A 14,628-nucleotide genomic window follows, 5' to 3' on the forward strand; every position below is an offset into this window, starting at 1 on the left:
TTAGTATAAGATGCTCCAGCTTGAGGGGAGTGTTGAAAGAGTGCATTTAGAATAGAGTTTGAATAAGTTGTAAATGGGCTAAGGCCCAACCCATATGTGTTGAGGAACTAAAAATTTTTATTTGGCATATAAGTTGTGCGACTGCGCAACAAGAAGTCGTGCGGCCGCGAGGAAGCAGGACCATGAAGAAAGAAATGCTGGGGAACACAGTTGGAGTTTTGGAATAAATTGTCAATTGCGCGACCGCACAACTAAGTGGTGTTCTATGGTTGTGCAATCTTAATAAGATTCGAAGTCATCCACGCAATTTGATTTAGTTGTGCGGAATTCAGATGTCGCATGTACGAATGCCTATAAATACCCCTTTGGCCCTCTCATTTGGGGACATTTTTTGAGGAATTCAGAGCTCTTTGGAGATCCTGCCCGAAGAAGAGAAAGGTATCAAGGAGGATCCGCGCAATAACTCCTCCCCAGGAGTTGTGCACTGGCCATAGTCAGTGTATCCGTGCATGAGCCCTATAAATGACTCCAAGGTTATCACCAATGATCAAAGATTATCACCAATTATCTTCGACCATGCAAAATTCTCACAAGAGATGGTATTGACTATTCTCTATAAATTCGAGGGGGTGATATTGACTTCACCCACATGGAGATGGAAGGAATTGGTGGTGGGGCACCAATAGTTTAGAAATCCTTTAAAAATATTAACATCTCAGTAGAAGTGGTCAGATGTAACCTCAACGGAATTCCAAAAGGCATATCTTGATCAATGTTCAGAGTGTCCTTTTATGATTATCTTCGCCCAAGCATTATAATATGAGTGTGGAGAAAGAAAACCGTGGGTACAGAATTCATCATTACCCCACAGGGTAGGAGCTTCATGAATGTGATACCTCTGCTTTAATGCCTTAAAATAATGCACTGGAAAGAGGTCATGCGGGCTATAATCGGGCATAAAAAAACCACATGGTGGAAAATTTCCCAGCTCTCTGCTTAGAGCCCCTCTTGACTAGTGAACCCTCTAGAATGTTGGGTTCCTTCTTGATCCAATTAGTATTGAGGAACGGCCTGCTATGAGTCATTATGTCTGTTAGCTCACTTCGCAAGATGGAGTGATGACGACAAAGAGTGAGGGGGATCGCGATCATTTTGTCTCGAAAAGGGCTTTGAAACTTGTCAAGCTGTGCGATGCTTTAACACTATCCCAGGAGTTTTGCACACATTTTTTGAACTTAACTTCTCCTGGAAGTGTTGCTCCTTACTTGGCTTCTTCTTCTTCTGCGGGCGAGCGGGAGTCGGACTATCCTCCCTAATTGTCAGCTTGGTGCTGTCGATACGTATATTGGTGGTACTCTTCAGCCACTCTACCCAAGTAGATTTAGGGCCTTTTCTGGGTGGCCTTTCTATATCCCCAATAATGATAGCTCTACTTATCGGACTTGGTAAATTGATGATGCGGTCCGAGAAGTCTTATCTTTGGTAATGTCAGCATCTTGAAGAGAGTTGGATTGCTAGTGGAAGTTTCCGTTCTCTTTGAAGGGTGCTTTGCTAATGAGGGGGATCAAGCACTGTGGAATTGTGCTTGGCTCCTCGTCTAGCGGGAGGGAGTTGAAGATTCATCCTGAGTTCTAGAAGTTCCCTTCGACTTTGTCATTTTTACAAGAATTTGTTAAATGGAAAGTGTACATAAGAGGGAAAGTGTAAATAACTAGAAGAAAGAAGTTGCACGGTTCTTACAAGTTGCGCAGGTTTGAAAAGTCGTGCGGAGTTTAAGCACTTGGGAATTTTTTTTTTTTTGCCGAGGCAAAGTAAGTTGCGCGGTTGTGCAACTATATGACAAAAGAATAGAGGAGAGGCAACGCGCGAGTGAAGTGAAGAAGGGAGGCGAAGTCCAGTGTTTATAGGCATGGACCTGCCAGATATTGCACGGACCCGGTCGGGCAGCTAGTCTCGTGCAACACGAAAAGTCAAGCAACATTGGGAAATTGTCGAAAATCAAAAACTTTTGTGAATCTTGTGAGTCTTAATTGTGAAAACAAAAGAGTATTCGATCCACCATTGATTTATCTTCAAAGAACTCCAAGGGGATCGAGGGGGCATCTATTGAGGATCAAATTTATTATTATTATTATTATTATTATTATTATTTATTTGGGATATAAGTTCCATGACTGCGAAACAAGAAGTTGCGAGGCCGTGAGGAAGCAGGACCATGAAGAAAGAAATGATGGGGAACAAAGTTGGAGTTCTAGAATAAAATGTCAATTGTGCGACCGCGCAACTAGGTGGAGTTCCGCGGCCGTGCAATCTTAATAAGATTTGAAGTCATCCGCGCAATTTGATTAAGTTGTGGGGAATTCAGGTGTCACATGTGCCAATGCCTATAAATACCCCTTTGGCCCTCTCATTTGGGGACTTTTTACAATGAATTCAGAGCTTTCTGGAGATCATGCTCTCGTTTAAGCAGGAGTCGACGTTTAAATTCTTGGTTTAGTCACCGCCTAGGTGGTCAGATTCCGGACGTCTTTCTTGACTCTTCACTTCTTCATGGATCGAGATCCCTAATTCTCTATCCTCTCTGTTAGTTTGCGACACAACCCTTACGAAAGAGTCGTATAAGGTCTACCTCCGCCGCCCCTCTTCCTATGAATGTTTTGTAAACCCCATGGCCAATCCCTATCGAAAACCCTTAAGTGACGATAAACGAGACTAGGCATCAAGGAGGATCCACGCAATAACTCCTCCCAGGGAGTTGTGCACTGGCAATAGTCAATGTATCCTGAGGGTGGACGAAATCGGAGCAGACTTGAAGCAGAAGGAAACTTCCAGAATAAGTTACGCGACCGCGCAACTTGTCAGTCTTGCACGGCCACGCAACTGCTAAATTGACTTGATAATTTTACAAGTTCAGGATAACTCCATTCTGAAGTATGCGGAAAGAACTCAGAATCCGCGCAACTCTTCTGTCATTTCAATGGACATCCAACAAGGGCTGAAATGTTGCCGAAATTATTCCATCCAATTATTATTTGATATTGTCAATTGCATCTTGTTTTAGAATCAAAAGCAATGCAAGGAATGTAATGAGAACTTAGATTAATAAAACAATGTGATGACGAATATTCTTTTATTCAAGCTTTCCTTATTATTTTTAGAATACAAATATTCCAATCTCATAAACATTATATATATATATATATATATATATATATATATATTAAAACAATATGGAAGGGCCCAAGCCTCCCCCCCACATGTATTTGACATGTTTTGAATATTATAAATAAGAGAGAGGTTGCTAGGGTTTTAAACCGAAGTAATACACTCACTTTCCTCGATTGGTATCTCTCCTATCTCTCATTATTTCTCTCCCATCTTTCTTCTTTCCTCTTATGACTGCTGCTCATCATCAGCACCTAAGAACAATGAAATGTAGTTGTTCAACAACAACTTGGACGGGTGGACCATTAAAACCAATCAGATCATTGAAATGAATCTAGATGCCACATTTGTTCTTTGATCTAGCCTAAATCTCGAACTAGGACAGTCAAAGCACTTTAATGAGGTGTATATATACAATCTAGATGTGGGATGGTCTAGGTTGTGACATGGATAGTTGGATCTAACAACCTTAGGTCAAGAACATTAGATGGATCTGACCTTTCCAATATCAACACTAATAGCCAGATCTCCCACTCTACAAAGCATGTAGCCATTGGTTGCATCAGGTACCATAACCCACATAACAATTGATGACAATTATTATTTTTCTTTTTTCATCTTAATATTCATAAATGTATTTCTATGAAATGATTATTGAATCTTTTTTAGTTTTCTTAATTGACTACTATTTAACGTCTCAAAGTTCTACTAACTGATTTTGAATGTATTATTTAAACTTTTGTTAATTTTCCTTTCTTCATTATTTTCTCTTCGCTTTCATTGAATTCATTGAGTTATTTATTTATTATAGATTTTAGCATTGGTACAGAATTGGCTTGTGTTTAGCTTTTGGAGTTTGCTATGCTGAACTCTTTTGCATAGCTTATCACTCGGTACCCGTACCATGTATATAGGTGACAATGCCAAGGATTCAAGGATATTTTACATACCCTCAGTACAAGAATCATATATTCCTCCAAAATACATTAGTTTCCAAGAGAGAAGAGATAACTGCAGCAATCTGTTGCCAATGATAGTCATGAACACCATACCTAAAAGATCTTTGAATAATCTCCAGATAGAAATTTGGACTGAGACCAGTCTTCGACATGGTGAAGATGTAACAGTGGAACTTCATTGCACATAGCAGAAAGGCTTGATAAGCATTCAATCTGACGATGGCTGGAGAGTTAATGTTGGAGTCATAAAATATAGGGTGGCACTTAGGTCTCATATAATCACACAACTTTGCCTTCAAACAGGAGCTTGGGTTAGATTGGCTGTTAACCGTAAGTGTGGAGCTCATATGTGTAGTCCAATACCTGCTCAGCAATTTACAAAACCAGTTACTCTGTGCTTGTTGATGCATAAGTACATTTATGACCATGGTTTGGGGATCCAATCCATTGAGCTGGTGGGCCCCACCATGAATGGAGGATACTCCATAAATCTTCTAGAATGGAAGATTTGAATTCTTTACTTGTTGGTTTATTCTCCATAGTATGTGGGATGTTGTTTTATTTTCCCCTTATCTATTTCTTGCTCTTCATCAAAGGGTTGGAACCTTTTATCTGAAATATCTTTGAAGCATCCACCATCTCAAGCAGGGCCATCTGATCAACACACCAGATTACAGAATAGCAGTTACACATGTTCAGAATCCTGCATCAGTGAACTAGGACCCTATAAGTGAAAACCTCATGCACAGTGAAAACATTGAATCCTGTGGTCACCAAAATCTAGTAAAGCAATGGATGACTAAAACTGTTTTCGATATAGAATTTCAACCTTGTGGTATCTGGATATGTAGTACCAGTTTGAAATTTCCAAAACTGCATACATAATTCATCCGCTGCTTTACCAGATTTCATGACCACAGCAGGCCACATCCTTATGACACGAGGTTCTGATATGATACTCATTAGTAACTGTACAGTCTGCACAGGATTTTGTACATGCGGAATCATGTTTCTATAATTTAATCCGTTCAGTTTGCTGATGCATGATTTTGCTTTGATATTTCATATCCATGGAGAAGTCATTGAAGGAGGGTAGTAGACACAGCATGGATAAATTCTATCAAGGCAGACAGTTTGGGAAAAATATCTTGTGTTAAACACTTCTAAATTGCAACTCTTTCCTTACATGCACCAAACAAGTCTGAGAACCAGACCATTCATCTTTGGGCCTGACCGGGGATGATCATAGCTGCCAGTTGGAGGAATTTTGCTCACTGACTACTAACTGTTCATTGGACTTTTCTTCGTCCATTTGTAATTGCTTGAAGTCCTCCAATATTGTTAGGATCAACCATGGGATGCATTTTTGTGGTATGGCTCACCCACTGTAGGATCCAAGAGATGAATATTCCAGATCATACATGTGTCCACATGTACAGAGATAGAGTACTTGATTACTAAAGATATAAGTGATATATTAGATCCTAACCCAATAGTTTTGAGTCATTTGGTTCTATATGCATCTTCATGAGACGATTAAAATAGTAAAATGCTCATTTCAATGGTTGGTATGTTACTGCATGAGATGTGTGTCTAATGATGTCAACCTATTGTTCTTAGGGGATGTAGTACATGCAAGCTGTAGTGAAACATTACTAAGATTCGTCGTCCTTCCAACATTTACATCTGCTGAACCACTTATATTAATGAACTGATGAGAGATACCATGGTTTGACATTCTGGCATTCAAGCTTTAGATATATGTATAGATATTCTGAACTAAAATTTCAGCAATCTCTAAGAATGCACCATATCAGCATACTAGTGACTCTGGGAAGATCAATAGTTGAAAGGATTAAGTTCCACCAACAAATAGGGAAAAGTTATTATGGCCACACTAGGCCTCATTAATGAAAGAGTAACAACAGCTCTGCCAGGTATCCCAGTAAACTGTGAAAGTAGATATTATACTCCAATTCCCAGAAACTAATGCCCCACTAATCTAGAAATGACAAACCAAGCAAACAGCAGCAGAATGCATATAGAAGTAGGTGTTTTGTGAGCAAACAGAGGGAAGATTAAGTAGCAACAGAATCCAGTGTTGAGCAAGTTTAGGAAAATTAATCTAGCCATCTAAAGGAATTTCCTGCCCAAATTGATGTCACAAACATGTACTCATAACATGAATAGAAAAAGCTACCGAGGAATCTCTGAAACGGTACCCTTGTGGAATCTCACCAGCCACCTCTATTTTAAAGAAACTCTCTCAAAAAAATTCCAATCTCTGGATGAGAATAGTAATAGAGAAACTTCATCCATCAATGAATCCCATATGTCTAATATAAGTTTATACATCATCATCATCATCATTGGCTTGTTACAACTACTTAGGTGGAGTGTTATATGAAGAATTGCAATAGGATTCAACAACTTTTGAATCTTCACCACAAGCAACATAGGTAAATAAGCAATGGAAAACACATCAACCTTTCCAAGCTTTGAGAAATGGCTTTGATAACCAATGGGATGGGACAATTCAATTGATCTTCCTTCCCAAGGGTCCAAATGCCATCCTTGTTAGGAAAGCAACACACCTCATGACCCTTCAATGTAGGACACATGATTTAATGCTAGCATGCAACATGGAAATTATGAAAGAGATCATAAAGTAATTCAATTAACAAAAGATGTTAACCCACCGGGTAATTAAGAGTAAACAATAGGAAATAAAATCTGATTTACCTAAATTACATGCCCGCATGCTAAGAAATCACATAAATCAATTAAAACTAGGCCCAATGAAAGGATAGAGCTTTCAATTTACTATATGCGTGTTCCACACTCAAGGGGATGACTTGTAGGCTCTAGGATTAGGGTTAGTAAGGGAAAAATCTAAAATTTAAAAAATTAGGGTTCATGGGAATTAGGTATTTTGGAATTAGGGCTTTTTAAAATTGAGAAAAATTGGAAATTGGGGATCTAGCGTTTAGGGTAGAGTTAGGGATGGGGAATCAAGGGGTTTTGATGGGGGAAGCAAAGGGAAATCAAGGGATTGTCCGTACGGTCAGCATACGGGCTCGCATATGTGGTCGTACGGTCGCACGTGTAGGCCGTTGGCTAGGGTTTTGGGGTCCTTAGTGGTTGATTTCGGTTAGGATTGAAGTAAGATGATGAAAAGTAAAAGAAAAAGATGATTTGGATGGTTTTGAATAGGAATGGAAGAAGAGAGATGAAGTTTTTTTTTTTTTTGGAAAAATACCTCTTTTTAGATAGAAAGGAAGAGAGAAGGAAGATGATAGATGGAAGCCTCACACCTTCGTTGAATGGGGAATGGAATCACACCACACCCAAGCTCCAAATCACATGGAGTATTCTTCAAATCACATGAAGAGGAGAAAACACAAAGCATTTTTTTTCTTCAAAATAATGGCATTATGACTCCACATACCCACCTTTCTCTTTTATAATATCAGAAAAGACCTTTTACAAAAAAGGCTCTCTCAGATAAGATTCTCAACATAAAGGTGCTTAATAAATTAAAAGTTGTTCCTAACTCCCTAATCTCAACACAAATATAAGCTATACCAACAATAACGAAGCCTGTAAGCAATCTAAACAACTAAACTCTTGTGTGGCCCATGGGGGTCCACGATCAAGATGTCCGATGATGATGATCCAATGGTCCGATCATCGTGTCCACCTGATCCAGCAGTCCGATGTGTCCATTAAGCTCCTATATGCAGCCCACGTGCATCTTCTCAGTATGGGTCTTCAAAGATGCACGAACATGCACATGGGGTCTTCAATGTGGCTAGGAATGTGAATTGAGCCAAGCGGGCCCCATGTAATGATTGTCTAGCCATAAGGAGACTGGCCCAGCCTCCCTCCTTCGATATGGTGCTTGGATGTCCTCATCACCCTTCATTAAACTGAGCAAGAACTACATTGAAGACAATTCCTGAGGCAAGACTAGCCACATTCCCTTTCTTCTTAGCAAATTTTAAGCCTCTATCAATCATTTCCTTCTTATTTTATTTTACATCGCCAAAATCCTATTTAAAGGATTTTATCATTTCCTCAAAATTAAGAATGTGTAGACAAAGGTAGAGAAGTTGCCTTCATAACTTCTCTGTCACAAAAGACCCTTACCAATTTTGTTTGGGACCATTTGTGGAGTTAAAATTTCAATCTCTAAGTCCTTTAATCTTCAAAGATCAATGCATCTATTCTCTAGTCACACATGGGATCTTGAATTCCCAAAATTCACCTAGTGGTGACTCCATTTGAATTTTCATACACCCACTATTTTCCGATGGGTAGGTTGGTCTATTACGTAGATTTCTCAAAGAAAAATGTTTTGGACTTGCTTATGGAAACTATAAAACTAGGCAAACAACCAATTGAAGCTCCAATGGAACCTAATTATCACCTTCAAATGTTGGGACAAGAGTTATTTCACAGTTAGGGAATGTATAAAAGGATTGTTGGGTAGCAAATGTACTTAACTACCACCAAAATGGATATACCATTTGATGTGGGTGTTGTAAATCAGTTCATGCATGCTTCTTGCATTTCAAATCGTGAGGTTGCCTAGCATATCTTGAGATATCTCAAGTCCTCTCTAGGTAGGGGAATATTATTCAGCTGTCTGAATATTGATATATGTGCCAATGTTGATTGTTGTTAATGACTGTAGATGTGGGTCATACAATTGTACAACCTACCTGGATGAATGTAATAAGGGGAAGTACAATGGTACAACCTACCTAGTCTTAAGTTTTTGTCCATATATCCATTTATTTGGTCTGTTAGGTACACTTAATATTCACGTCTTATTGTCAATTAGTGAGGGGTATTTTTGAAATATTTGTATTTTTACTTAATATATAAATGAAGAGAGGAGGGGCATGTAGCCGTAATTCATTCTCTCTATTCTCTTTTTCCCATCTCTTTTTTTCTTTCTCCTTTCCATTTCCTTTTGCTTCTCCATAATTCTACATGATATCAAAGCGTATTTCATTCTCATTTACACATCTCTCCTCTTCCATCTCTTCTATCTCATAAACTCTTCTTTTTATTTCCTCCTCTTTTTTATCTCCCTTGTGCTGAAAATTCTCTGAGAAACCTAGCCTTTCTTCTTTTTGGTGTGCCAGGCTTTTGTGATGATCCGTGTGAGAGGGTGAATGTTGTATTCGTGACAACTCTCATATTCGGTTGTTACGTGTGAGCTTATTTTTTATCAAGTGTAGTGTGTACATCGTATGAAGCATGCAATTAGAGCGTTCTTACATCTAGAAAAGTCAGCCCTCATTCTTTTTAGCACTGTGGTACTCTGTTTAATTTATTCTTCTAATAGAGATGAAGGGTGATAAAAGATCTGGGTTTCTAAATCCACCAAATTTTCTAGGGGTTAAAATAACGTATGTAAAATCAAATGAAGCAAATTATCTCTAGTGTTCCATATAAATCTAAGTGTTTTTTTACTGCCAAACATAAATTAAAATATCTGAGAGCAAAGAAACAAGATGAAAGTGATAGCACGTACGATTAGTATGGAAACATCTATTAGTGGCAAGTGATGTTTCTAGATATTGTAAAAGTGTGGGCTATGTTATGAGAGATGTATTCATCCAATAAAATTTTCTCCTACATATAAGTTGTTTGAAGAGATTTTTGCATTCCAACAAGGGGATAAGTCTTTTGGTGAAATATTATTTAAAATTAAAAGGAATGTAGGAATTGAAGGTGTACCAGCCACTTACTAGTAATCTAGGGCAGTGTTAGAAATATTGGTATGGTGTTACGTATCGCATCCTTGGGATACAGATACGTATCGGTTATCGCATGGGATATATCGTTTGTATCGGGTAATTTATCGCACTTGTTGAGAAACATGGGGAAACGATAGGAAAATGGTTGAATTTTTCAATGAAAATTCAGATATTGTTAGAAAAGACCTTAATATACACTTTTAAATCATAACATCTTAAAAAAGAAGTGCACATAATAGGTTTCCTTTATATAGGGTCCCAAGTTGTTCGTTGTTTGACTGAACTAATGTAACTATATTCAAATTGAATGCATAACAATTAGAGTGTGTGTGATGATGATTTCATCAAACACTCCTAAATACTTCAAAATTAGTCCCAAATGACAATAGCTGATTGAAGGGAAATTTAATATATATATATATATATATATATATATATAATTAAAAAATGATTTTTATTTTCCAAAAATTGACAAGGACTTAACAAATCAGTAGATAAGCCCTCATACATGCTTGATTTCATGTTTGGAGTGCAACATTACAAGCAACTTGGGAGAAATTGGGGAAATTTTGAATTTTCCCTAATTTTCCCCAAATCGGACTACCTACGCTCAAATTTCAAAATTAGAATGTATGTGATGATCATTTCATCAAATACTTCGAAATTAGTCTTAATTGACAGCTAGTTGAAGGAAAATTTCAAGAAAGAAAATGGAGAACATGAAGAACCAATGGATATCGAAATCAAAGCCCCACTCCATTATTTTTCATGAAAAACATGAAGAACTAATGGATTTATAACCATTTGACACTGATTTAACATAATTTCAAAAAAAAAAAAAATAATAATAATAATAATAAATAGAGAGAGAGATCGGAAACTGAAAATGCTCACCGGATCGAATGTGTGGGATATATCGGCACTACTTGTGTGTTTCAAATCGCACAGGTGGGATACAAGATATATCGTGGGATATATCAGCGAATATCGTCGATATTTAAAACATTGATCTAGGGTAACATTGTCAGCAATGTAAGGAGTTTTGTATGGCTAAATTTCTAACTGCCTTAAAATCATAATATAAACCAGTGTGTGTGTAGATCTTGTGTGGCAAGGATGTTCCATATCTAAATGAAGTTCATACTCGCCTTCAGCATCAACTCCTTGGCTTTACAGGTGGAGTCAATGATAATTCTGCTTTAGCAATATTTGTTGGACAAGGCAACGGAAATCAAGGTGGTCAAGGTGATGTCGGGTGAGGTTATGGTAGAAGTCATGGAGTTGAAGTGTATTCATTGTGAGCTTACAAATCATACTATCGAGAAATATTGGGACATCCCTGGGAAGCTAGCCTGGGCAAATCGGCCATATTATTCTGAAGAGAACAATGGGTCTTGTTTTGCCGGTTCTCCTCCTATAGGTTGGTAGCCAAGTACATCCGGTGACATAGTCATGCTTACCAAATATGAGTATTCCAAGTTATTGAAGAATCAGCTCTACTGCTACTCCCACTCCTATAACCACATTCGTGAACTTAGGTCTGACTTGTTTAGGGTCGAAGTCTTCTGCTTCATAGGTCATTGACTATGGGGCCTTTGACCATATGATGAGTTCAGTGCCTTTTCCTCTATTAATACATTATTGTCAAGTTCATCAGTCTTTTGGCAAATGGTACCCAGTCCAAAGTATGTGGAATGAGTGCCATTCATCCAAGTTCCTCTGTTTCATACTACATGTTCTCTATGTACCTGAATTTTCTTTTAGTCTTATGTGCCTGTTAGTAAACTAAAAGAAAATCATTTAACTGTTTTGTGACTTTCTATCATTCACAAAAGCGTTATTCCTTCATTATCGTCCGCATTAACTTTAGAATGTGAGGTTTGTGAGTTAAGTAAGCATCATTAAGTCAGTTTTCCACTGCATGTGGAAAAGCGTAGTCTAGTTCCATTTTCTTTAGTTCACAAATGTTTGGGAACCTGTTCAAGTCTCTAGTTTCTTTGTGACTTTCTATTATTCAGAAAAGTGTTATTCCTTCATTATCATCTACGTCAACTTTGGAATGCGAGGTTTATGAGATAAGTAAGCATCATCAGTCATTTTTCCACCGTGTGTGGAAAAGTATCATCTAGTCCATTTACATTAGTTCATTCAGATGTTTGGGAACCTATTCGAGTCTCTAGTTTGTCACGGTATATTTTATTACTTTTGTTGATAATTTTTCAAGAATGACTTGGATTTATTCAATGGCTTTATTCAATGAAAGATGAATCTAAATTGTTTTCTACTTTTTAAGTTCTTTCATATGGAAGTACATAATCAATTTAACTCCAAAGTATGTGCGTTTTATTTAGATAACGCTAAGGATTATATACCCAATTTTTATTTATTATTATTATTTTTTTAATCCAATTCTTTAAGCCTATATTTATTTGAAAATGGTATTTTGCATCAGACATTTTGTGCCTACAATTCACAACACAACAATGTTGTAGACAAAAAAATTGTCATTTGCTTGAGGTAACACATGCCTTGTTGATTCATTGAACATTCCAAAAAGAGTTTTTGGAGTGATGCAGTTTTAACAGCATGTTATCTGATTAATTTGAAAATGATATTTTGCATCAAACATTGTATGCCTACACTTCACAGCACAACCGTGTTGTTGAATGGAAAAATTGTCATTTGCTTGAGGTAACACGTGCCTTGTTGATTCATTGAATGTTCCAAAATAGTTTTTGAAGTGATGCATTTTTAACAGCATATTATCTAATTAATTTGAAAAATGGTATTTTGCATCGAACAATGTGTGCCCACACTTCACAACACAACAATGTTGTAGAACAAAAAATTTGTCATTTTCTTGAGGTAACATGTGCCTTGTTGATTCATTGAATGTTCCAAAAGAGTTTTTGAAGTGATGCAGTTTTAACAGCATGTTATCTGATTAATCAAATGCCCTCTACTATCTTAATCAATCAGGCGGTCAAATGTATTTTTCTCGAGTATTTTAGAATTCAAAGGGGTTATAAGTGTTACAGTCCTTGTCTTTGAAGACAATTTATTTGTGTCGATGTTACCTTCTTTGAGTCTACTCCATTCTTCTCAAATGATGGTAGATCTCTTTTCACCAGCAATTCCTATGCCTATTCCTGCCTATTCCGGTTAAATAAGATACTATCCAATCACATCCTTCTACCGGTTCGTCCATTGGTGTTGGTGTGCCTACACTTAAAGTCTACTCACGATGAGAATGGGCTAATATACTGCCAACCATGATGTGTCTTCCACCATAACTACTTCCAAGCCTGTTGATCCTATCACTCTGCCTATACTTCTTGATTCATCTGATATACCTCTTGCTCTGAGGTAAAGTAAGCGTGTGTGTACCAACCACCCTATCTCCAAATTTGTTTCTTTTTAGTGTGTCTTCCGCCTTTCATAAATTTGTCTTATCTTCGTCATCGTATTCTGTTTCTAAGTCATACCAAGAAGTGATTTCACGTAAGGAGTGGAAGTAGGCGATGGAAGAATAAATGGTTGCACATCGTCAAAATGACAATTGAGAGCAAACTGGTCTTCCCATTGGTAAATGTATGTACTAATGGTTGTCGGTGGGTGTATACCAACTTAATAGCACAATTGAACGATTGAAGGCTCACTTAGTTGCTAAGGGATATAGTTTGACTCTTGGTATGGACTATACCAAAATCTTCTTTCTAGTTATCATGCTTAATTCTATTCACAACATTCTTTCTGATGTTGTTAATCATAGATGTCCCCTCTTCCAGCTCGATGTTAAAAATGCTTTTCTTCATAGCGATCTCACAAAGGAAGAATCTATAGAGCAACCACCAGAGTTTGTTTCTTAATAGGGAGTCAGATAAGGTTTGTAAATTGAGAAAGACAATTTATAAGTTCTAACAGTCACTATGTGCATCATTTGATAAATTCAATAAGATTGTGATGGCCTACGGTTTTGTTTGAAGTCATATTGACCATTTTGCTTTCATAGGAAGAGGCATCTTTGGTTTGATTGTATTAGCTGTATGTATAGATGATATTGTGGTTATGAGGGGTGATAGGAAAGGAATTGATGATCTTAAGAAGTATCCTCCACATCACTTCTTAATGAAAGATTTTGGTCATATTCGATATTTTCTTGATTTAAAAGTTTCCAAATCAAAGGAAGGCATTAATCTATCTAAAAATAAATATGTTTTGGATTTGCTCATAGAAACAAGCATTTTTGTACTAAACCATCTAATACACCAATGGATCTAAATCATAAACTAGTTAGTCACCAAGGAAACATGGTTGAAGATCCAGAAAGGTATAGAAGATTGGTCAAAAAAATTATTTACCTAACAATTACTGTGCTAGATATATCATATGATTCTAGTGTGGTAAGTCAGTTCATGAATTCTCCTAGGATGCCTAATGTGGATGCAATTATTTGTAGATCACAATATCTTAAAGGAGCAACACGCTAGAAAAATTTATATAAAAAGAATTATCATCTTCAAGTTACAGGGTATTTTGATGCAGATTAGGTAGGCTCCTCGACTAAGATGAGGTTTACTATTGGATACTGCACAATTGTAGGAGGAGATTTGGTCACATGGAAAAGTAAAAGGCAGAGAGTTATAGCCTGAGAAAGTGCTAAAGCATTATATAGGACGATGGCTATACCACTTGTGATCTCGTGTGAATCAAGAAACTGTTGCAAGAAATGG

At 37.2% G+C, this 14,628-nt stretch overlaps 1 protein-coding gene across 2 annotated transcripts in view; it reads right to left on the minus strand.

The window, feature by feature from the left end:
- The window catches only part of LOC131223933 (telomerase reverse transcriptase), a 181,059-nt gene that overhangs the window by 30,541 nt on the left and 135,890 nt on the right, over positions 1-14,628 (minus strand). For both annotated transcript variants that reach the window (XM_058219533.1, XM_058219534.1), the window contains one exon: positions 4,218-4,487. In XM_058219533.1, coding sequence (XP_058075516.1) covers positions 4,218-4,487 — 270 coding nt within the window. The remainder of the gene's footprint in view (positions 1-4,217; positions 4,488-14,628) is intronic.

Source organism: Magnolia sinica, chromosome 13 (genome assembly GCF_029962835.1).
Source record: "Magnolia sinica isolate HGM2019 chromosome 13, MsV1, whole genome shotgun sequence".
Taxonomy (NCBI): domain Eukaryota; kingdom Viridiplantae; phylum Streptophyta; class Magnoliopsida; order Magnoliales; family Magnoliaceae; genus Magnolia; species Magnolia sinica.